We start from the raw sequence: 24,307 nt of genomic DNA on the forward strand, positions 1-24,307 counted from the left end.
GTTTGGGAACAGCGGGTCAGATTCTTCTCTGGCTTATGGGGTTTTATGTCACTAGAACTCTGACATTGCTACATTTACTCCTGGTTTATGCTGCGATGAGGGAGAAGAGACTCAGGCCCAGAGAGTCACCAATGGCTATCTGGAAGTTGACATAAAAATGCCCTTATTTTATCCAAGTTTCACAGCTTTCATATCTTTTCAAGCACCAAAACTGGGCTTGGGATAAGCTCCTTTCCCTGCAAACTGGCTTGTGGGTCTACAGTTATTACGATCATTCCCTGTTTGTCGGAGCTCTGCCTGAAGTGTGCCCTAGATTCCTTGGCACCTTAGCCCTCTGAGCTGGGACCCTGCTGCAGCCTTTCACGCGATCTGTGTCACCTGATCCAGAGGGTAAGTCTGAGGTCAAATGCTGGGTTTGCAGCCTTGAGAGTGTGTCTTGAAGATGCCAAGCTGCAGGGATCCTTGTTAATTTCCCTCCAAATTTCAATTGTTGGTGAGCCTCTTGCTGTAGTGGAGTGAATGTCAGGATGGGTGTTAATTGGTGCCCGTGAAATGTTTGAAGTTTGCGTGAGCATGCAGTGCATGGCTTCCAGTCTGCCTGTGTGCCCTGGATTTGTGCTGGAAATGGCCCACCTTGATTATCATGCACATTGTAGGGAGAGTGGTCACTTTGGATAAGCTATTACCAGCAGGAGAGTGAGTTTGTGTGTGTGTGTTTTGTGGGACGGGGGGGTGGGGGTGAGAAAACCTGGATTTGTGCTGTAATTGGCCCACCTTGATTTTCATACACATTGTAAGGAGAGTGGTCACTTTGGATAAGCTATTACCAGCAGGAGAGTGAGTTTGTGTGTGTGGTTTTTGGAAAAAAGGGGGGGGGGCATGAGAAAACCTGGATTTGTGCTGGAAATGGCCCACCTTGATTATCATACACATTGTAAAGAGAGTGGTCACTTTGGATGGGCTATTACCAGCAGGAGAGTGAGTTTGTGTGTGTGGGGGGGGGGGGGCGGAGAGTGAGAAAACCTGGATTTGTGCTGGAAATGGCCCAACTTGATTATCATACACATTGTAAGGAGAGTGATCACTTTAGATAAGCTATTACCAGCAGGAGAGTGGGGTGGGAGGAGGTATTGTTTCATGGTCTCTGTGTATATAATGTCTTCTGCAGTTTCCACAGTATGCATCCGATGAAGTGAGCTGTAGCTCATGAAAGCTTATGCTCAAATAAATTGGTTAGTCTCTAAGGTGCCACAAGTACTCCTTTTCTTTTTGCAAATAGAGACTAACACGGCTGTTACTCTGAAACCTGTGTGCCCTTGGTCTCTCCGGGTCTCAGTTCCCCAGCGGTACAATAGGGAGCACAGCCCTGCCCTAGCTCACAGGGGTGTGTGACGAGAAAACCTTGATTGAGGTTCTCAGCTCCCTTGGTGATTGGGGCCAGCCGGACGGACAGATGTGTATGGGGCAGACAGGGAGGTAATTCAATACAGAGATTCGAAGGTGACATTTAGTGTTTGGATTAGGAGTTTCCTGCTAGCTAGCCATGAAGCATCTGCTCAGTTGTTGTGGTTCTTTGTGTCTTCTGAGAGGGGTCCCGGAATGCCTGTGCAGTGTGAGAGCAGCTGACCAGCAGAGAGCTCTCAGCCCCCAGTTGAGTCACTACCCTGTCAGGTTCGAGTCTGTTCAGTTTTACTCCTAGCACACACAAGCACACCAGCCAGGAATGCACCCAAGCCAGAGCACACGGTGCGGATAACGGAGTGGGCACGTCTCCACATTTAAGTAGTTGGAAGAGAGTCCATCTTGGTTGAAGGGAAAGCAAATTGTTTAACCAGCGCTGGCAAGTTGGACCCTTTTGTCTGACACAAAATATTTCCAGGTAACTGCACAGTGATCCAGGACTGAGGGCAGCCGGCAGCCTTGCTTCCAAAGGGGAAGGATCAGTTTGGTATGTGATCTGCATTGTTCTTTCCCGGGCTGTGTTTGAGCTGGGCTTGCTAATGAGAAAACACATTTTAAGGAACTTTCATGCAACTTAGCTTTAGTCCTTTAAAGCAAACTATTCAGCAAGTAAATGGCTAATCCTGAGCACTGCTTTGTTTTCACTCTGTGAGCAGTTTGGTAGCAGAAAAGACATTCAAACTGTAGCATTAATCCTATTAAAGAATTCAGACATTCCTGGGGGAGGCTGCACTTTGTCGATTGCTCTTTTCCCTCCTGGGAGTTAGAGAAGCCATCATGAAATCGAAATTCCTTTGCAATAAGTTATAAATTCACTCGAAAGGCCAGGCTGTTCTTTCCTTTCTCGTCGGGTCTCTAGCATGACTTTATAGGAAGGCTTTTGCTGATGATAGTGACAATCAATTTTTGTTGCGGGGGAGGAGGGTGCTCTCTAAAATAAACTTAAAATGAGCCGAAGGCAGAATATGGAGTTAATATGTGAGACATCCCTTTCACAATACACTGGGAGAGAAATGTTTGTGGGCCAGGTTCTCAGTGTAAATCAGGACAGTTGCATTGTGGACGCACATTAGTTTCCACCAGCTGAGGATCTGGTCCAGTATGTTTAGAGCTTGGAGATCAGCTACAGTAAAACACGAAAATGACGGCTGGTCTCGGGGGTTTATCTGCAGTCTGTAGATAGAATTCTGTTTGGAATTTCTTAGAGGTAGGCCCAACCCTGGGAAAATCAGTAGTGATTTCATTCTCATGAGTAGCCCCATTGTGTTTGCAGGGTGGGACTGAAATGTGCATCGTGAACCTGAATTACTCTCTGCAGCCATTTATCCGGGCCACCAGGCCAGACACATGGTTCCACCATCTAAATGGGAATATTACAACAGTGAAACTAGACCAGAAAAAACTTGCAACAGTAAGAGGGAGATTGCATTCACCCCAAAGCCGGGAAGTGGGGTGAGGTCCAGCCCCAGGCAGGGGACCCTAACTGTACTCTCTTTTACCACACTGTTGTTATAGTTCCTATGAGATGAGCGCCCAGTGCTGGGCAGTAGAATATGGCAAATCGCGCTATGTAATGCCAGGCAGAAGATGACATGGTCAAAAGTGACCGTTACATATTTAAGCAGGGAGGACATCAGATGTTAAAGACCGAAATCTCAGCTGAGCCCAGAGCCCCACTGCACTCGGTGCTGAACAAACACAGAGCAAGAGACAGTGCGGGACAGTATTACAAGCTAAATCCACAAAGCATGGGAGGGGAAACTGAGGCATAGAAGGGTGAAGTGACTAACTTAAGCAGCTCACTGAAGGAGCCAGGTTAGAACTCAGATTTCTGAAAGCCCTGGACCACACTGCCCGCAAGTGCAGGTAAGCGACTTTCTGTGCAGACCTTACAATGCAGCCTTTAACTGTGAGCTCACTGTCTTAACTTTCTGTCCTGAATAGCCCCATTGACTCCCATGCCTTTAACACTGAGCTAGCTTTAAAAAAACAAGGAATCAGGTGTCATCCCATGGCGCTTGTGAGCACAGCAGGAGCCCAGGGGTTCAGTTCAGAATTGGCGCTTGGCAGGAGAAAGCAAGTGGTGAGCTCCCCAAAGGGAAGAACTAGGGCTGTGGGCCCTGCCAGGGACAGGCCAAAGGGAGCAGGTGGGGGGGCCAATGTAGCAATAGGCCTGGGGCTGCTCTCTGAGCAGTCCCTCCCCCCATTCGCTGCAGTGCGGGTGACAGGCTGGCGGAGGCGCGCCCCTGCCGCCCCAGGCCTCCCAGCCAGGCAGCACCATCCCCGCTGGGTTTGCAGCAGCTGGGATATTAATCACTGGGGTAAAGGTCAGGCCGAGCTGCGGGTGTTTGCTCCATTTCCCGGCCCTGCGGAAGTGCTCGCGGCTGGCTGGCTGTGCTCCTCGGCAGTCAGGTAGGAAAACTTGGAGCTTTACTCCAGTTTATAGGATCGGACCGTCCTTCTGAGCTCACCCCATGACCCTCCTTGCTCCCCACATCCCTGTCTGCCCAGGTTCCCCAGGGCAGAGACCCCAAGGGCAGGCACCGGCCCTGCGAGAGCAGCAATAACCTGCTCTGCTCAAGGGCTCTGGGCTTGCAAACCAGATTGCCCAAGCTCAGCTCGGCAGCTGGCCGAGCTCCCTACCCCTTTCGTGGGTCCCTATGCCAGCAGGGCTGGGACTTGTCACTCTCTGTGCAGCTTGGCGGGAACCCACGGCACTTTGCACCTGGCGCTCCTGGGCTAGGCCTGGGTTTCCCACGGTTTCTGGGCCATCTGGGCTGAGCCTGGGTATCCCGCAGTCCCTGGGCCATCTGGGCCAGGCCTGGGTGGGGTCTGGGCTACGAGATCTCTGTGTGGTCTGGACCGGGAGTGAGTATGGGCGCTCCTGGATCCCTTGGCTGTCTGGGCCCCTGTGTAAATGTCTTTTCTAACACACAACAAGGAACTCTGTTTGAATAGTGAACAGGACTCTTCCCCATGCTGCACTCCCCCTCCCAGCTCCCTGGTGCCCCAGCGTCTTTCTATACCTCTCAAAGAACAGTGCACATCCCCTCCCCGCCAGCCGGGGTGCTCAGGGATTCCCATGAAGCGTGTGCTCACGGGGTCGGGGACCTGTGCTATTTGGGCCCAAGCCAGGTCCAGACACTGATGGGCTCTATGTGCTTGGGGTACTTCCACGGGCCAGTGCTGGGTGGGCCTGTCCCAGGGTCTGGCTGCTCCTGTGTCCCTGTGAAGCAGGCCCAGCGCTGGGCAAACAACAGTGGGAAGTCTGAGGGATGCCAGACAGAGACAATAAAGATACAATAATAATACAATCCTGATTTACCTGGGTTAAGGATTCCAGGATCTTCCCCTGACAAAGACCCGGGGCAATTTTCTGCAGCTTAGCAGATTCTAAACTAAGATTTTTGGAAAAGAAGCTGAAAACAAATCAACCAATAAAAAGAAGCCCCCTTGCAATTGCTCTGGGAGTTTCAAATATCTGGGGCAGGGCCACAGACAGAGTGACATGGAGCCGAACTTGGACTGAGGGCAGAAGCAGACAGAGGAAACAGAGCGGGGTTGGGGGGCCAGCCAGGACCAGTGAGGGAGAGGGACTGGGGTGACGAAGGCAGCCCCGCAAGTGTTCAGAAATCATGTGTCAGGCCCCAAAAGTTACAAGACTGGCTTAAAAATCATGAGATTTTAAAAAGCAACAAGTTTTGGCCGAGTCACCCAGCAAACAGAATGGGTTTTGCAGTGCCAGGAGTCTCCTCACAGCACCAGCGTGACTGCTGCCCGCAGCCGGCTGGCAATTCGTTAGGCTGGCACTGGCCAAGTGCAAACAACATCATATGGCCTTGGCAGACAGGTGATCATGAGTGAGAGCTGGCCAGGGGTCCAGCAACATCACCACCTCTGGCCTTGTCTCCGGAGCCTTTCTCTCTCCTCTGGCTCGTTCCGTCACAATACAAGCATGCTCTAGTCTCTCCCACCTTCAGAGAACCCACACTGGACCCCGTTTGCTCTCTACCTACCTTCCATCTCTACGCTCATTGAATTGCTGTCTGGAGTTCCTCCTCCAGTCCCATCAAAGACCCTCTTCAACCTAGGGCCTGCCCTTGCATGCCACTGAAACTGTTATGCCAACGTCTTTAATTACCTCTTCCAAGGCAAAGCTCAAAGCCTGTGCTCCATCCTCATCAGCTGCCTTTGACACCATCAACCATGAAATCTTGTCCTCCCTTAGCTGCCAGGGCTCTGTCCTCTCCTCGTTCTCTTCATACCTCTCTAATTGCTCCTTCCATTTTTCCTTCGGTGGATCCTCCTCATCGCCTCTCCAGATTCTGTGGGTTTCCACAGGGCTCTGTCCTTGGTCCCGCATTTTATCTGTGGGCAGTCACCCCCGCAAACAAATTCAGCAACTACCTTGGGGCTGGTGACTGATTCCCAGATCTACCTCTCTGCTCCAGCCCTGTCCCCAGCCCAAACTGTCTCTCTGACGGCGTCTAGTGAATGACTAGACATCAGCCCAAGCTCAACATGGCTAAACTCAGCTCCCCTCAGTTTTTCCCCGTTACCTCCTTTCCCCATCACAGAAGACAGCAACACGATCCTGCCCGTCACTCAGGCCTGGAAACTGGGCGTCCCTTGATTCAGCCCTTTCTCTCTCTAGGTCCTCACATCGGTCTGTCTAAATCTTACTGGCTCTTTCTGCAGAACATTTCTCAGCTCCGGCCTTCCCTATCCCCAGAGCTGGAGCGCTGGTCCAGGCTCCCATCCTATGGCGTCCTGCTCACCACAACATCTTCTTGGCTGGCCTTGGCGCGTGCCGTCCTGCCCCGCTCATGTCCGTTCAGAAAGCTGTTGCAGAGTTCATTTCTCCAGCCTATTGCTCTGATCGCATCTCCTTCCCAGTCGCATCCAGCATAAGCCGCTTGCCTTCATTCAAGTCCCCAGTCCCCACTATACCTAGCATCTCTCGTTCGCTATCACAATGGCAACCCTCGCCTCTGAGCGGCCCAGGAGCCCAGCCTCCATCACTCCTGCTGCTCCTTGTGCTTGGGAGGGCCCCCCCGAGTGCCTGCAAAGCCGCCCCGTTGGTCAGGCCCTCCTCAAAACTGTCCTTTGCCATGATGCCTGCAAAAGACTTGACCTGCACTAGGCTGACGGTGCTCTGGGACCACTGCCCGGCCTGCTGACCAGGACTGCCTCATTGTTCCCCTGTGCCCCCTTGTCTGTCTGTCTCCCTCTGTTGCTTTGTGTCTCATACTGAGATTGGCAGCCCCGCGGGGCAGAGCCCACCTTGTGTACAGCGCCTGGCACAGCCAGGCCCTGAGCTGCTCCTGGGTGCTGTCCGAACCATAACAGTCACGCTGGGGAAACGTGTGAGGCAGAGACCAGGCCTGAGGTGTCCGACTGCACACACAGGGCTGCTTCAGCCGAGCTGGCTCAATGCCAGGGTACAGGGCTTTGGGAACTCTGCCCTGGCGCTCTGCTGGTGCCGTGACAATTGCGCTGGTTACTCTCGGAGCGGGGCGTCTCTGTGACTGGCTGGGGAAGACCTGACCCTGTCCTAACTAAGTGGTTTGAAACGAATGCTCCTGCGAGGCAGCGTTTAGCCAGGTCACCGGGAGGTGCCGTAACCTGAGCTTCACCTTTACAGACCTTGTGTCTGTGGCCGGCAGTGTGGTCTAGAGGGTAGGGCCCTGCCGTGGGAGTCAGGGAACCTGGCTTCTATTTGTGCTCTGCCGGTGACCTCGGGCAAGTCCCTGCCCTTTCAATTGTCAGTTCTCTGGGGCAGGGGCTGTCTCCGGGGGTGTTGGCACCTCCACAATGGGTCCCTGCGCTTGGGTGAGGTCTGCAGGTGCCTTCATAGAATAAGCAATAACCATGCTTGTGGGTTACTTGGTTAGCTGCCGTGCTTGGTGTTCAGCGCGAGGGTGGGCGCCAGTCACTCTGGCCCTGATCAGAGCTCACAGGTCACCAGGTCTGACCCAGTTGATCGTAGAGTTTAAGGCCAGAAGGGGCCATCAGAGCCTCCAGTCTGAGCCCCTATCAGCACCGGTCACCAAACCCCACCCAGTTGCCTCTGCACTGAGTCCAGTGCTATGGATTAGACGAAAGCATTACAGCCCTCCAGAGAGTGAACTGCAGTGTGCCACAGGCAGAGAACGGGGACACCGAGGTGCCAGCATGCCAAGGCCTCTGCAGTGGCAGGGAATTGATTAGTGGGGTGTGAACAGATGATCCGAGCAGGTGAACCATGCCCCACACTGCAGAGGAAGGTGAATCCCTCCCTTCCCTCAGGTCAATCTGATCTGGGGGAAAATTCTTCCCGAGTCTGAAGAAGATGATCAATTAGACCCTGAGCATGTGAGCAAGACACACCAGCCAGGCATCTGAGAGAGAGGATTCTCTGTACCATCTCAGAACCCGTCTCCAGCAGCATCCATCTCTGATGCTTCAGAGGAAGGAAGAAAAAATAGCCCAGACTGCATCAGGGGAAAAAAATTTCCCTCCTGACCCCAGCAGGTGATGGGCTGAAGCCCTGAAGCATGAAATTGAGAACATAAGACATAGAACTGGAATGAACCCCCTGGGCCACTGAGCCCAGCCTCACACCACAGGCCACTGCGTCATACAGTCCCACTGGTCAGTTCCTGGCCAGCTGCTCTCTTCTCGCTGTGTAGCTTGACCTGACGCATTAGAGCTACCAGAAATGTTTCCAATTTTGACATTTCTATGAAGTTTGGAATTTTGAACAATTGAAAAATAAAGGGAAAATGTGGGTGAGAATCCCTCTCTCCCCTGCCCCATTCATTCTTTGGCCCGCTATAGACGGATCCTATCGAGTCGTAAGGAGTTTGGAGTGTTCTATTCTGAAATTGGAAACAATGGGGGGAAAGTCTCAAAAAGGGTTGTGAAATGTTTCCCCATGTTTCCCTGGCCAGCCGTCTCTCTACGGAGACATTTGCTTCTTTAGAGGTTTCCAGATCATCGGAGCAGCGGTGGGTCATGACGCTTGCTCTCTGGGCGCTCACTCCGTGCTGCTTTGTTCCAGATCAAGCGTTTCTGGAGGTGCCTTACGGGATGGAACTGCACCTCTGACTGCGCCCAGGAGAGCAGCTTGTCAGCAATGGAAACCGTGGTGATAGTTGCCATCAGCGTGCTCGCTACTATCTTCCTGGCGTCCTTCGTGGCGCTTGTGGTGGTTTGCAGGCAGCGCTACTGCCGGCCCAAGGATCTCCTGAACCATTACGATACCAAGTAAGTGTCCAGCCCCCTCCTCCACTCGCACCAAATTAATAGGGAGGAAGCGAAAAGAATGTTGGAAAAGCGGAAAGAAGGGCCGAGAGCCTGCAGATCTCACAGCTGCTGGTACGGACGAGCCAGCGCTCCGTGCACCAGAGGTGCCCTGCAGAACCTTCCACTGCCAGGTCAGGCTGTCTGCCCAGCTTGGCAGCCGCAGCAGCGAGTGCCTCTGCCGGCAGCAGTGTGCCGGGGCCGGGGGGAGTGATCTGGTGTCTGACGACGGACACAGAAATGGCCAGAGAACTAAGGCAGAGAGCGTGACGGCAGAGAAAAGCCTTGTCCTCATTAGAAAACTGTATGGCTTTGACTGCACTGCTGGCCTAAGGCAGTGCACCCCGGGGTGCGGATGTGGTTGCACGGAGATCAAAGTGCTTTACGAAGTGGGAAGGGGAATAGATACAAGGCACCGTTATCCCAGTGTAACCACATCCAGGCCAGTGGGGTGAATTGCCTTGGGCCAGCGATCCGCTCCCCCGAACTGCCAGCGTTATATAAACCTGGGGGTCGGACAGGCCTAAGGAGTTAGAAACTCAGATCCCATTGAAAATCAATCAGAACAGAGTGCCCGTCTCCCTTACGCTCCTTTGAAAACCAGCATAGATGGTTTCTTTGCATTTCTGCTCCCCGCCCGGCAGGTGGAGGAGGAGAGAGAGAACAAAGCACAGGAGACAGATGTGCAGTCCCGTCACTTTGTGCATGACCGGAAGGTACTCAGATACTGGGGTGGTGAGGAACCTACAGAGACTAGACTAGACTCGACTAACATTTGTACGTGGCAAGGAGACTATTCCCCAGTGGACGAGTCTGCGCACGATGAGAACAACAGGCTGTCACTGGCATTGAGCATACGTTGGGGCAGGAATCTGAACTGACCACTGACCCCGTCCCGCTCTGTCAGCTCAGCCTGTGCAGACTCAGGGACGCTCAGTCGGTTCTGAGTGTCCCAGGTGGCGGTTATCCCTAGGGTAACAGAACAGAAAATCCAGGTGGGTCAGTAATAGTGTTTCTAACGTTTCCAAGAGAGAATTTCTTGCAGAACCCGAAGGGCCACACCCGCCAGAGCCCAGCACCTTGGGACATCATTTACACCCAGGCAGCATGCTGCGTGCCCACCTTCTGAAAAGCAGGACCCATGGGGCAGTCTCAAGTTGGGCCCCCAAAATCACAGGTCACTTTGTAAAATCTTGGCCAGATGCAGCTGAAAGTAGAGGGCTCTAACAGCTCAAACTCTGCCATTGACAAAGGGAGTTAGGCACCTAAATGTCTTTGAGGCTCTGGGCGTTAGGCATTCTTGGATATTGTCCCCTCAGGCTCTTCGATCACTTTGGGCCAGACTTACAAAGATGGTCGGGTGCCCAAAGCTGGAACTAGGAGCTGGGCAGGATTGTCAAAAGCACCTAGGCAAGTTAGGTGCTAACTTGTACTGAAATCCATGGGGCTTGGGCACCAACCTGTTTGGGCGCTGCCCCTACGTGCCTAAAGTCCTTTGTAAATCTGGCCCTTGGGTGCTTAGAAAACGTGCCCCTTAGTTATTGCCATCACGACTGCCCCCCTGTGCCAGGTGCTGAATGACCCATTCCTGTTTGTTCCAGACCGATCGTCGACCTTATTGGGGCGATGGAGACGCAGTCGGAGCCCTCGGAGCTGGAGCTGGACGACGTCGTGATAACAAACCCCCACATCGAGGCCATTCTAGAGAATGAGGACTGGATTGAAGATGCTTCGTAAGAATTTCAAAGCTGCCTCTTGGGTGATCTTTAGAACGGGCTCCCGAGCTCTGCCTGGTTACCTGCCTTGGCTCCAGGATGGTCGCCTGCTGCCTGGGCCAAAGCCTGCCTTGGGAGCATGCTTTTATCAAGAGCAAAATCACTTACTGCAGGCAGCAGGATGGTCTAGTGGAGCAGCCTTGGCCTAGGTATCAGGAGACCCAGATTCTAGCCCCAGCTCTCCTGGCGTCCCCATCCCCCTCTGGCTGAGTAGATTGTAAACTCCTTGGGGCAAAGCCCGGTCCCCAGGCGCTGCTCTAATACAAAGCACAATCATTCAGGGCCCCATTGCCTAAAGGCAGAGCCTGCATATCTGTTGAGCCATGAGTGCAGTTGTGCAAACCCAGGTGTGTTCAGGGCCCTAATTTGCAACTCCAAATACTTGGGGTACAAAGCCCTGGCCACAATGTTTGTGCCCAGGTGCAAAAATGGAAGCCAGGTCTGGAATCTCTGGCTTGCTTCCAAGTGCTCTGAGCCGTTTCTTGTCAGGGTGGTTGGTGGGGTTTGGTGTGAGGAATTTTCCTTGGTGTGGGTGTGATTCTTCTTCGAAACACAGACCCTAGAGGTGGGGGGTTAACAAGCTAGTAAAGATTCAGAAACTTGAAGGCCAGAAAGGACCCTCCTCTAGTCCAGGGTCCTGCCTAGCACAGAGGATCATAGAGGTTGAGGTTAAGGCCAGAAGGGGCCACCAGACCATCCAACCCAGTGGTTCCTGTGTTAGGTGTGAGACTCACCAAGGGACTTAGGCTCTGATCTGTCTCTTTAAGCATCTCCATCCAACATCTGGGCACTGCTGACGCTCAGACACGCTGCTCAGCTGCTGCCTCGCCCTGGAGGTACCTTGATCCCTACAGGAGTCTCAGGCGATGTCTCCATGACGGGGCCGTAGCAGCAGAGCCCGGTGCCATAGCTCCACCAGCATAACCCTGTAGTGCAGATGCAGCCTGCAGCTCTGGAAGGGGGTTTTCCATCCACCTCCCTGAGCGACGGGAGCTAGGGGGTTAGGCTGGCATGGCTCCAGCTATGCACTCAGCTGCCTGTGTCCTGACGTTGTCCCCCCCGACCGACACGTGCCCCATGCCTAAGCCTCAGCGTGAGTCTCAGACCGTGAGAGGTGCCCATGCAGCAGGTGTGCGGGGAGCACGCCGACCCCCACGCAGACTGCTAGGAAGTAATGGAGGGGAGGAGGATGCTTGTGGCGGGAACACACAGCCCCGAGGGTGGGGTGCTCACAGGGGAGTGGGAGACCCATGTTTGCACTCTGGCTCGGCCTGTCAGGTAACAGGGATCTGAACTCTGGCACTCGCCCAGTCTGTGCCCTTGGACCAGGCGAGAGAGTCCAGGGCGTGCTCCCTCCCTCGTGATACATTGAGTTAGGTGTTCAAAATGGAAGGGCTCCAATGGGAGAGACTGAGAGAACCTCACCCAGCATGTGCAATAGCCTGGTGGTCAGGGCACTCCCCTGAAACGTGGCAGGGCTGAAAGCAAGTCCCTGTCCCCAGGCAGAGCAGGGGCTGGAAGCGGGTCTGCACACCTCAGGGGAATGCACTGATCCTGGGCTGCTGGCTGTAGCCAGGCGGAGTCTCTCGCTCTCTCTGGTTTAGCATAAGAAAGGGCTGGTCTGGCTCGGGCACCCACTCCAGGACAGCCAGGGTCCACGCTGTGAATCCCGAGGGAAGGGAGGCATCTCCCTCTGGCCTGTCAGGCAGATACCTACAGCCCAGAACTATAGGGACCGGGGTGCCCAAGTAAGCTGGTGGATCTGGGCCCTAAGCCCTGCACCTGTCCTCTGCATCCACTCCCTGCTCTGCTGGCTGGCCACTGAGAATCCCAGTCTTAGGTGCTGAGCCTTCCCTTTGCATTGTATGGGGCCTATGGGCACCTAGCTTGGGGCTGCGGATTCCGCTGGGTGGCAGGGCACCTCCAGCCGATGCTCCGGTGCTGAGCAGAGCAGCATCCGAAGGCCCTCGGTGACATTAGCCGCACGCTCAGAACACCTCTGCTGGGAAGAGAGCTCCAGCCTTGGGTGAAAGGGAAGAAGGAGGATCCTGGGAACTACAGGCCAGTCAGCCTCACTTCAGTCCCCGGAAAAATCATGGAGCAGGTCCTCAAAGAATCAATCCTGAAGCACTTACATGAGAGGAAAGTGATCAGGAACAGTCAGCATGGATTCACCAAGGGAAGGTCATGCCTGACTAATCTAATCGCCTTCTATGATGAGATTACTGGTTCTGTGGATGAAGGGAAAGCAGTGGATGTATTGTATCTTGACTTTAGCAAAGCTTTTGACACGGTCTCCCACAGTATTCTTGTCAGCAAGTTAAGGAAATATGGGCTGGATGAATACACTATAAGGTGGGTAGAAAGTTGGCTAGATTGTCGGGCTCAACGGGTAGCGATCAATGGCTCCATGTCTAGTTGGCAGCCGGTGTCAAGTGGAGTGCCCCAGGGGTTGGTCCTGGGGCCGGTTTTGTTCAATATCTTCATAAATGATCTGGAGGATGGTGTGGATTGCACTCTCAGCAAATTTGCGGATGATACTAAACTGGGAGGAGTGGTAGATATGCTGGAGGGCAGGGATAGGATACAGAGGGACCTAGACAAATTGGAGGATTGGGCCCAAAGAAATCTGATGAGGTTCAATAAGGATAAGTGCAGGGTCCTACACTTAGGACGGAAGAACCCACTGCACAGCTACAGACTAGGGACCAAATGGCTAGGCAGCAGTTCTGCGGAAAAGGACCTAGGGGTGACAGTGGACGAGAAGCTGGATATGAGTCAGCAGTGTGCCCTTGTTGCCAAGAAGGCCAATGGCATTTTGGGATGTATAAGTAGGGGCATAGCGAGCAGATCGAGGGACGTGATCGTCCCCCTCTATTCGACATTGGTGAGGCCTCATCTGGAGTACTGTGTCCAGTTTTGGGCCCCACACTACAAGAAGGATGTGGATAAATTGGAGAGAGTCCAGCGAAGGGCAACAAAAATGATTAGGGGTCTGGAACACATGAGTTATGAGGAGAGGCTGAGGAAACTGGGATTGTTTAGTCTGCAGAAGAGAAGAATGAGGGGGGATTTGATAGCTGCTTTCAACTACCTGAGAGGTAGTTCCAGAGAGGATGGTTCTAGACTATTCTCAGTGGTGGAAGAGGATAGGACAAGGAGTAATGGTCTCAAGTTGCAGTGGGGGCGGTTTAGGTTGGATATTAGGAAAAACTTTTTCACTAGGAGGGTGGTGAAACACTGGAATGCGTTACCTAGGGAGGTGGTGGAATCTCCTTCCTTAGAAGTTTTTAAGGTCAGGCTTGACAAAGCCCTGGCTGGGATGATTTAATTGGGGATGGGTCCTGCTTTTGAGCAGGGGGTTGGACTAGATGACCTCCTGAGGTCCCTTCCAACCCTGATATTCTATGAGTCTATGAAAGAGTCACGTGAGGGAGAACCCACCTCCTCCCTCAGCAGGCGGTTACATGACCCGCGCTGCAGCAACACGTGCTACAGCGACAGAAGCGGGTTTTCCACCCTCTTGAGAGGCACTGGCCTGGGAGGTGGAAGAATTCCACTGGCAACTTAGCCGTGTCCACACTGGGCTTAGTGTGGTTTAACTGCGTCTCTCAGGGGGTGAATTTTTCACATTGCTCAGCCACGTAGGCAGGTTGACCTCAGTTTTAGGTGAGGACCAGGCTTTCCCACCCTATTAGACAAGTGGACCCTGCTTCCAGCCGGATCGCTAAGGGCTTGGTTGTGAAGTAACATTGTGATGATACCTGAGTGAGGTCTGCTCTGTGGAGCCCATGGGAAATGCTTAGCTGATGAAGTTTCGGCTGGTGGACAGAAGAAGAGCTGGTAACAAGACAGACAGCTTTCCTGACCAAAGGCATTCTCTTTCTTCACAGGGGCCTGGTCTCTCACTGCATCGCCATCCTCAAGGTAAGTCTCCCACAGAACTGCCTCCCCCACGTATTAACCCATGCTGCTGTGCAGGGAATCAGCGCCAGGAAATAAGCAAGGGGTCTGGAGGATTCTCTGAGAGGCTTTGGGCTCGATCCACACAGGAGATTTACACTCCGGCGTGGCAGCTCTTAAGGAATCCACAGCCCCGGGCCCCCAGGCTCCCTGTACGATGCATGGGCAGAGCTGGGCACCTTAGAATGGGCTTCTTAGAAGCCAGAGAGATGATCAGGGAGCCACCTACACTAGCCAGCAGGAAATGCTGAGGGGAGAGATGGGGCCTAAGCCCTGCCCCCTAAGGGATTTGGGCACCCATCTCTCTGCTTGGGATTCTCAGCTGAGACCCCTCTCCTGGGGCCAGCTCAGCCCGGCGTAGTCACTGTGCCCTTATGCCAAATACCCACTGGTTAGCTCCCCTGGGATGTAGGAAACCCAGGTTGCAGTCCCCACTCTGCCTGGTTGGGAGCAGGGACTCAAACCCAAGTCTCCCCTCCCACAAGGAGGTGTTCGGGGGTGGGAGTCCCACCAGCTCTCCTGCTGAAGTTATTCTGCGGCGTATGAAATTTGTAAATAGTCATTGGCCTGAGAGCTGTGTCTCCCAGGGAAGCACCCTAACCACTTGGCTGCCAAGTCCTTCCCTCTCGCTGGCCTCTAATGAGCCAAGCTGATCACTTCTCGCACTCTCAACAGATTTGTCACACTTTGACAGAGAAGCTCGTTGCAATGACAATGGGCTCTGGGGCCAGAATGAAATCCCCCGCGAGCCTGAGTGACATTATTGTGGTCGCAAAGCGGATCAGCCCCAGGTAAGTGGAGGGGATTGGCAGTCTGTTTCGGCTGGGGGCGTACAGCTTCAACTTGCTCTGCAGTTCCAAAGGGCAGGCAACTCCTGGAAACATCAAGCATTTGCAATAGCCCCTGAATGACAGCATGGGCAAATTCACAGTAGTGCTGACCCCAAACATTCAAAACTCATGTGAGGTTTCAAATCTCATGAGATCTTAATAATAATAAATGGCTTTTGATTTGCTGTTTGGTCTTTGAGCCATTGAGGTCCCATTCCCAAGCCTTTCTCCACAGCCACAGGGGCTAGAACCTTCCTTGGTTTTTTTTTAAATGCAAGCTGAGAGTCTCACCTAATCACAGGACTCCAGGAGCTGGGGCTTTAAGAAAAACACCAATTATCAATGAGACTTGGCAATGCTGTGTGGCTCTTCCTGTCACTTGTCACTTTGAGGATCAAAACCAACACTTTGTGTTTCAGCCAGAAAGGAAGCTGGAAGCCAGTGCCATCTGTGACAGGGCTCAAGATCCGATTTCCCAGGGCTCAGCACCCACAACTGGGGCCAGATTCTCAAAAGAGCTCTGCTCCAGTTAGGCACCTCAATAAGTGTCTGGTTTTGCTGGGGATTGGCATATGAGTCTAAAAGCCAAGCTCCCGTTGGCCTCCAGTGGGCCTTGTGCTCCTAAATCACTTAGACACTTTTGAAATGGCCACCCTTTGATCTCAGTGGGGGCCGCTGGGCAAGAGGCACTTTTGCAGATCTGGGCACTACTCCCTTGAGCTGCCAAATGGGAGCTGGACTCTTATGAAAATCAGCTTCCCCCCCTTGTGGGAACTCCTGCGACGCTGACTCTAGGTGCCTTCCTGCACTGTAGGGGTTCACAGCCAGAGGGAGAGATGCCAGGCTCTAAAATGTGCTCGCTGAGGGAAAAAGCCAAATCACTACCAGGGCCCTTGCAAAATACAGTGAGAAACAAGCAATGCTTGCTCTCTCTTCCCCCTAGGGTGGATGATGTTGTGAGGTCAATGTACCCGCCTCTGGATCCCAAGCTTCTGGATGCACGGTAAGCTCTGAGCGAGGTTCCCAAAGACACTGGCTCTTAGGGTGTCATTCTTTAGCCACAGGAGAACAGCGTCAAGGGACACATCCCCACAAGAATGCCCCATAGCCCAGTGGTGAGGATACTTCCCTGGGGGGTGGCTGATTCCTGTTCAAATCCCTTCTCAGCAGGCCGAGCGGGACTTGAACTGGGGTCTTCCCCCACATCCCAGGGGAGCAGGCTAATCCCTTGGCTAGAAATGATGAGGGGGGTCTTCCTGCCAGCTCCTCTCCCACTGCCATTGTACATCAGTTCTTTAGGGCCCCGAGCAAGAAGGCACACTCTGAGCACGCCTGCCGGCTTGGGGCCCACAGGGAGTTAGGCGGAGGGTCGCCTGCCTTCCTCCAGTTCACACGTCCCGCTGGGACGTCTGGATGCCGAGTGGGGGCTGCAGTGCGTACGCACGCAGGCAGAAACATGGGCACCCAGACAGCTGGTACTGCAAAAATGTGGTGCCCAGAGGGTTTAGGCACCTACAGAGTTTGACAGCTGCTGAGTGGGGGACTCGTGAATCCCAGTTAGGCCTGATTCTGGGACTTAGGCACCTACCCTGGCAGTTAGGTGCCCGCGCCCTGTTGTGGACAAGCTCCGTATGGTTATTTGTATTCCTACGTTGCTGCCCTGGTGGAGTTTGCACCTTGCTCTGGCGCACACATTCCTTCCCAGCGCTCCAGGAGAAGCTAATGCTATGGAAACATGCTGTTTGCATCCACCCCGGGGGCCCGATCCTGGCCTTTCCCAGACTTCCCCCAAGAGCGAGGAGCAGCTGGGTCGTGGGAGTGAATTAGAGTGTGGGCTGTGGGAAGGTGCTCACGCCCCAGGAGATGAGTAAGGTCTGCCGCACTTGCATGCAGGGCTCTGGCATGTTGCCACGAGCCCACGATCAGTGCCCCACTCTGAGAGTCGCAGCTTGGCCCTTGCCTCCCCCTCGCTCGAGGAAGATGTTTCCGGGGCCAGCCCCTCCAGCTCCAGCCACTCCCCGCCCGCCCCTCACCCACACGCGAGGCCCATCTTGGCTGCACTCTGCGGCATGTTGGTGACGCAGGCGGAGCGCACAGTGGGATACAGGGTCCCTTTCACCTCCCTAGCCCCCTGCGTGGGCACAGGCCGCGGGTCGTAATTTAATGACCTCGAGGTGGTCAGCTTGGGCTGGAGAGAAGGGGAAGGATCCAAAGAGACACTTGACGTGTACAGAGGGCTGCGGCCGTACAGGCACCTCCAGGAGGGAAGCAGCGTCCTGGTGTAACGCACACTCATCCTGGGTGTGGGTTACACTGGCAGACGGGCACATCTCTGCACGGCCATCTGCAGCCGAGAGACAACTGCTGTCCTCTGGGCCATTGTCAGGAGCTGGGCCGAGCATGCTGGGTATAGAGCCAGCGGCGGCAGCCATCTTTACGAGTGAGATAGCGGCCATCTTTGCTGAGGGCAGGAGCAGTTTTGTGCCCATGGGGCAGCTCCTGGCCCATTGTAACTTGTGGGAAACAGCAACCATTGGGAGGGATGGTTTAATGGCAAAGAGAGAAATTAACAGCATTAATGGCCTGTCTTAACTGCAACTAGTGCCCTCCTAGGTGCATTTGTCACTCGTCTGCAGCGAGCTTAACTGCATGGAAAGTGGGCAGGACACAGATGGGCCGTTTATTAGCAAAAGAGGTGGGAGAAGGTGAGATGCTGCAGACGTTTCTTTTCTTAGAGTTGATTGAAAATCTCTCCCCGCTAATTCCATCTGTACGCACAGATTCTCTGCTGCGCACTAGGGGAGGGTACGCTAGGTTCTGCTGCCTCCAGAACAAAGAGGTTAAAGAACAATAATCGTGACAGATGTGCCCAGGGGCCCACTGAGAACAGGGCTCGGTTTGCACGGGGCTGGCCAAACAGTCCCAATGTTACGTGAAAACACAAACCCAGCCTTAACGTAGAAACATAAATGTGACAGTTCTCGGGGTACCCAGGACTGTGAGTCACCTTGTTCCTCCCCTGCCTTCAGCGAGAGGAAAAATTACTTGAGCTTAACTGGGTGTCAACTCCCTGACACTTCCAGTCTGTTGGCCCCCCAAACCATCTCCCCAGGGCCGTGCCAGCCCATACTTTGCCTTGCCAGTTAACAAGAGGTGCATCCCACCCTCTGAGCCCCTTGGTAGCGTCCCCTGTAGTATCCAGTCCCTTGTCCACTGAGCTCTCAAAGAATAGCAGGTTTGCTGCCTCCCAGGAACAGGGCATGAAAGTGTGAATGATTCAAGTCAGGATCAGCGCCCTGTAAAACACCCAGCACTGGGGTATTGTTATAGTGAAATCAACAACATGCTTATTAGCAGAGATGAGAGCTTCAAGTGCTAGTGAGCAAAGGTACTGGAAACCAAAGGCTCCCTCGAAAACCAAATCCGAACGCAACGTCTAAAGCCTAAACTTACCAGGCTATGCTCTGGCTAAGGCCATTTCTTGCACCCAAATGTCCGTTGTGGCATTGCCCACCAGGGCAGGCCAGCATCCTGTTTTCATGAATGGAATCAGGCTGTCCAGTTCCTGCCTGGGAGTGTCTCTTTGTCTTCTTCTTGTATCCCCAGAGGTCATTGTTTGTCCTCAGAGACAGTAAGACCCCCCCTGTTGCTTGTTCCCTGGAGCGCTCTTCCCTGCTGATGTCCCATTCCTCTGTCCACCTCATCTATAACTGCGGCTTCCCTCGTGCGAGCTCACAATGCTGAATTAGACAGAGATATGCCTCTGACCTCCTGTCTGGAAAACACCTGCCTTCCTCTTTGATAGGTGACAGATGTTAAAGCATAATGTCAGTGTCCACACCTCACTCCCGACACTGCACCTGTGCAACCATTGTACACCAAGATTAACACCCACTCTGACCGAGGAACTCCCGGGACATCACTAATGGAGAAGTGCCAGGAAAGCGGTGCACTAGGGCAGTGAGTTTGCTAGGCCTGCCAGGAGCTGCTATTACACCACAGTGAACACCACGGACCTCTGTGTCCCAACACAGGACTGCTGGGTTTATGCGGTGCCTGGGGCTTGGGCCACTACTGCAGTAGTCCTAATACCTCTATATAATAACACCACCGCTTGGCTCCTGCATCACGCTCAGGGTGCATTACAAAGGAAATCCGTACAAGTATCCCTAGTGTACAAAGGGGGAAACTGAGGCACAGAGCAGGGCAGTGACTTGGCCATGGTCACCCACAGGCCAGTGGCAGAGTCAGGCCTAGAAACCTGGGTCTCGCACCCCAATCCACTAAGCTATCCACTCAGCCACATTGCCTCCTGCTGAGAGATTAATAAAGCTACTGGTTGATAAAGCCCCTTTTTGGCATGTCCCGTCCCATCCAGGGGAGGGTGCAGCAGCCAGACCTCCTGCCCAGGCGCTGTGGTACAGAGGCCTGGTGTTGTTGTCCCTAAGACTTGTAACAGCATCCCGGTTGCCTTGCAGGACAACAGCCCTGCTGCTGTCTGTCAGCCACCTCGTCCTGGTGACCAGGAACGCCTGCCACCTAACCAGTGGCATGGACTGGATCGACCAATCGCTGTCTGCCGCGGAGGAGCACATGACGGTGCTGCGCGAAGCTGCTCTGGCCACCGAGCCCGAGAGAAGCATCGTAGGGGGCGCAGAAAGCTTCCTGCAGGAGCAGTCTGCCATCTGACGGAGGTGGCCCGGCCTGCCCCGGTGAGGGCTGACGCTCCATGTTCTCAGGGCATCCAGGCCGCTGCTTGGTGCGCTGAGGGGGTCAATTATTTGCATGAGCCATGCAGAGCAATTAGTATATTGACACTGAACTGTTACCAGAGGTAGCTAAGGCAAAGCGCTTCTGCCGGTCCCCTGCTGCTTTGTAGTTTGGTTGAAGCGGGGCTTTGATTAATAAAATCCCATGAGAAATCAGACCGTGGGAGGGGTTTCTTAAACCGATACCAGAGGCTGCTCCTGTTTCTAAAAACACCCCAGGCTGAAGCTCAGTAAACTCTGGCCCCCATCCTGGGGCTGCTGCAGTGCTCTGCGGAGCCTCAGCTGCTAGGAAGTTGCTGCAAAGCTGATTTAAGGGGTTTCCAAGGAAGATCTCCTTCCTGGCACCAGCGGGTTCCCCAGGAGTAGGGCTGGCACAATAGCCCTGCACCACCTCCTCCAGGCAGTCCCCAGCATAAGGCCACCAGGGACAGGAGGAGATGTGTTAGCGGAGGGAGCAAGAATGCTCTGGGCCCCTGCTACTCTGGGGCAATGGAGCAGCCCATGGGAGGCTGTTCAATGGCGCCGTAGGGTACCCCAGCCAGACCGTGTCCTGGAGGAGCAATGGTGGCATAACCCTGCCCCAGCCCCTGCCCATCCCTCTCACAAGCTGCATCTCCTGAGAGGCACAGACTGGCCTTCTGGGTAAGGTGAAGCTTCTTATCAGCCCAGGGCAGCGTTCCCTGGGGACCAAGGTAAAGCACGTTGGGACAAGCTCACCGGCTGGCTTGTCTGGGAGTTTGGAGAGCGTGGGGGAGGAGGGGCAGCAGGGTTCTGTAATGTAATACAAGAAAATGCTTATTGAAATCATTGAGTCTTCGGAGACAAAACCAGACAGATGCTGAGAGAGACACATAGACAGACACAGTCAGACACAGAGACATAGCTAGCCATGACACACAGACATAGACAGACAGACACAAAGACAAGAGACGTAAGTGGGCGCTGGGCGCTGCCCTGCACTGGTGAATTCCACTCAGCAGAGGGAAGCCGTGAGATGCGCCGAGCAGCCCAGGGCTGGAAGCCAACAAGCGCAGAGACCCAGACCCTGCCCAGAAGTCACCTTCTGTCCAGCTAAGGCCAGGGTGTTCCCAGGCGTCCGGCAGTGGACAGCAGTGACAGCGTGGCTAGGAGGGCGTGGAGCAGGGATCTGCACCCCTCACCCACCCCGAGTCAGACACAGACAAAGGGGCAGGCGGTATTCTGCAGTTGAGCGTCACTTTCTGTTTAAAGGTGGATAATTCTAGATGCTCTGAAATTTATACTCTTTATATTAATACTTTACTTTACTAATATTTACTTTATATTAATACTCTGTGTGCGTATTAGCTTGAAATTAGCTGTGCCCTATGGGGGTGCAACGCAGGGCAAGTGGTCCAAATTTGGGATTATTTGAGCAACAGACTTCAGAGATACAGCCTCCCCGAAAGTATTTGACAAACTCACCTCTTCCATAATGACAGGTTTCAGAGTAGCAGCCGTGTTAGTCTGTATCCTCAACACTCCTGTTCTTTTCACCTCTTCTAACTGCTTCTGGCCATCACTGGGGCTTTAACTTGGGTTCTGCTCCTGCCCCAGCTGATCTCAGCTGCTTTGGCTTTATCCCAGCTGATGCATGCCCGCCCGCCCCGTTCCCCCCCACACCTCTTTGGGGAAGCAATACTCAAAATGTTACTGAGGGCCAAGTTTGTATCTCTCAGGGCCGGAGTGAAGACACCTCTCATCGTGTGTGTGTGAGGGCAACGGGGTCACAGCAACCCCCAGCCCTCGGGAGGGCTGGGACCCCCCATGTATGAACCAGGGCCGGGAAAAGCACAGCATGTCCTTACGAGTGAATGGCTCCCTGCAGGCTGGCTATGATCAGTGGCAGATTAATGCACAGGCCCACGTGGCCCTGGACAATTTGGGGGCCCCCACAGGAGCACCGGAACCTTTGCAGAATTGGGGAGCCCACCAGTGCCGGAACTGTGCCCGGCTCCTCCTCTTCCCCTTAGGCCCTGCCCTCTGGCGAGGCCAGAAGCCGGGCAGGAGCCAAGATGTGGTAAGAGCCGCCCCAAGGGCGGCTGGAGCATCCAGGGCTCCCCACAGCAGCCCAGGCCCCCCTGGGCGGCTCCTACCACAGCCCACCTCTGGCCTGGCCAGGAGGAGGGGCTTCGGGGGAAGAGGAGGAGCAGGGGGTGGGACCTCATGGCAAGGGGGGCTAAGGCCCACCTCAGACCCCCACCATGAAGAGGCTGGCAGTGCGAGCAGGGGGGAGCTGATCACCTTATCAGCTTCCCCACAGCAAAGCGCAGCCCCTGCCGCCTGCCCAAGGCTACTAGGCCCATGTTAAAAATGGGGGTGGGGGGAATGTTCTTTGTGCCCAGAGCCCCAGTAAGTCTTAATCTGCCCCTGGCTAGATGTGCTCCTCTAGACCAGTGGTTCTCACACTTTTGTCCTGGTGACTCCTTTCACATAGCAAGTCTCTGAGTGCGACTCCCCCTTATAAATTAAAAACACTTGTTTATATATTTAGCACCGTTATAAATGCTGGATGCAAAGCGGGGTTCGGGGTGGAGGCTGACAGCTCGCACCCCCCCATGTAATAACCTCGTGACCCCTGAGGCGTCCCGACCCCCACTTTGAGAGCCCCTGCTCTAGACCAGGTGATGGAGCCTCGTGCTGGAGTTCCAGGGCTCCGGCCCTACTGGGGTTTGTGATTGCATGTGACAAATGCAAACACGCTGGGGATACAGCCTGCAAACCGGTTGTACACATCCACAGCGCTGCCCTCGGTCCAGCCCTTGTGGGGTGGGGGGCATGAGGGGTCCATGTTTCAGCCACCTGCCTCTCATCTTGGGAAGTGTGGATTTCCACCTCACTCTGGGAATTTGCCAGGTGCCACTTGCTGCAGCCCAGGGACCTCGGTGCCATGAGGCATCAGTGGTGGGGGAGGGATAGCTCAGTGCTTTGAGCTTTGGCCTGCTAAACCCAGAGTTGTGGGTTCAATCCTTGAGGGGGCCATTTGGGATCTGGGGCAAAAATTGGGGATTGGTTCTGCTTTGAGCAGGGGGTTGGACTAGATACCTCCTGAGGTCCCTTCCAACCCGGATATTCTATGATTCGATGATGAAAGCTGGTGCTCTGACAGCTTCCCTCAGCAGAGTCTGCGGCTCCTTCCCTTCCAAAGCACTCATGGCACAGGGAGAATTCAGCCTCATGCTGAAGAAACCCTCATGCGTCTCTTCACCGCTGTGTCCACTAGGAGACAGCAGAAATACACTGTCACCAGCACTGGCTCATTGCCCCAAACCCGCTATATTCCCCTGCACCCTGGAGGCTCCAACTTCTGATGCTAGAGGTCTCGGGTTCAAGTGGGAGGGGACTGGAAGTTGCTGGCCACACCTCTGGCTATGAACCTGGCCAGGCCTTTGGGGCTTCTGAAGGCAGCGTGGGGCTCTCAGAGCCTTTACGGGTGGAATGGGAAGAGGAAGGATTGCAAACAGCAGCTGCCCGCTAGGGAGTCATGGGCAGGACCTGGTGGCTGCAGCCCCCACTGCTATTGCTGTTCGTATGGGAGCCCGCTGGGCGGGAGTGGGCCTTGTGGTGCTCGGTGCTGTACATACCCAGCAGCCCCTCTGTCACTGCTGCTCAGTGCTCCCTCAGCCTGGCCTCCTCGCTCGCTGTTGGGTTTGTCACAGAGACAGCAGGGGAAGGGCAGCACAGCGCCATCCTGCCAGCTAGGCAGGGGGGCTCGGGGTCTGGCTGAGAGACACCCAAGGGAAGCCTAGGGGTGCTCCGAGTGCAGAGTGAACAGAGGCCCGGGTTGGGGGAGGAAGGGGGGGAACTGTGCTACCAGAGGGATGTTCCTGCGAAACACAGAACCAGGGAGCTGGCAGGGGAAGGCCCTGGCTGGGATGATTTAATTGGGGATTGGTCCTGCTTTGAGCAGGGGGTTGGACTAGATGACCTCCTGAGGTCCCTTCCAACCCTGATATTCTATGATTCTAAGGGGAGAGGGATGGTGGCATCATGCCAGCGCCTGCACCCTGCTTTCCTGAAGCTGAGCTGCAGGGCAGGTGTCGTGGGGGATCCCACAGTGTGAGGAGGGCCCCTCACCCCAGAGATATTGCAGGAAGGTTGATAGATTACAAGGGTGATGGCAGTGAATATGGTTTGTTGTGCTGTTGAGGGAACGTTCTCTGCCCCATTAATTGATCTGCTCAGGGAGAGCAGGGAAGAGCCCCCA

At 54.3% G+C, this 24,307-nt stretch overlaps 1 protein-coding gene across 3 annotated transcripts; it reads left to right on the forward strand.

Annotated features, from left to right (window-relative positions):
• Positions 1–1,691: 1,691 nt before the first annotated feature.
• On the forward strand, positions 1,692–20,238 carry TMEM98 (transmembrane protein 98). 3 transcript variants are annotated; one of them, XM_073326037.1, is made up of 7 exons: positions 1,692–1,948; positions 8,504–8,709; positions 10,347–10,478; positions 14,414–14,447; positions 15,159–15,274; positions 16,257–16,316; positions 19,792–20,238. In XM_073326037.1, exons 2-7 carry the CDS (start codon positions 8,579–8,581, stop codon positions 20,000–20,002), a joined length of 684 nt encoding a protein of 227 aa, XP_073182138.1. In that variant the 5' UTR covers positions 1,692–1,948; positions 8,504–8,578; the 3' UTR covers positions 20,003–20,238. The 3 variants fall into 3 exon arrangements, with proteins under 3 accessions (XP_073182138.1, XP_073182139.1, XP_073182140.1); XM_073326038.1 differs by having other exon boundaries at positions 1,692–1,879; XM_073326039.2 differs by lacking the exon at positions 1,692–1,948 and adding an exon at positions 3,735–3,873.
• The last annotated feature ends 4,069 nt before the right edge of the window (positions 20,239–24,307 follow it).

Source organism: Lepidochelys kempii, chromosome 27 (assembly GCF_965140285.1).
Source record: "Lepidochelys kempii isolate rLepKem1 chromosome 27, rLepKem1.hap1, whole genome shotgun sequence".
NCBI classification, from domain to species: domain Eukaryota; kingdom Metazoa; phylum Chordata; order Testudines; family Cheloniidae; genus Lepidochelys; species Lepidochelys kempii.

Bases quoted from the DNA above. Each gene is read 5' to 3' on its own strand.
- TMEM98 (XM_073326037.1), top strand. From the start codon at position 8,579: ATGGAAACCGTGGTGATAGTTGCCATCAGCGTGCTCGCTACTATCTTC. The intron at 10,479-14,413 runs GTAAGAATTTCA...CTTTCTTCACAG, and splicing joins GACTGGATTGAAGATGCTTC to GGGCCTGGTCTCTCACTGCA. The intron at 15,275-16,256 runs GTAAGTGGAGGG...TCTTCCCCCTAG, and splicing joins GCAAAGCGGATCAGCCCCAG to GGTGGATGATGTTGTGAGGT.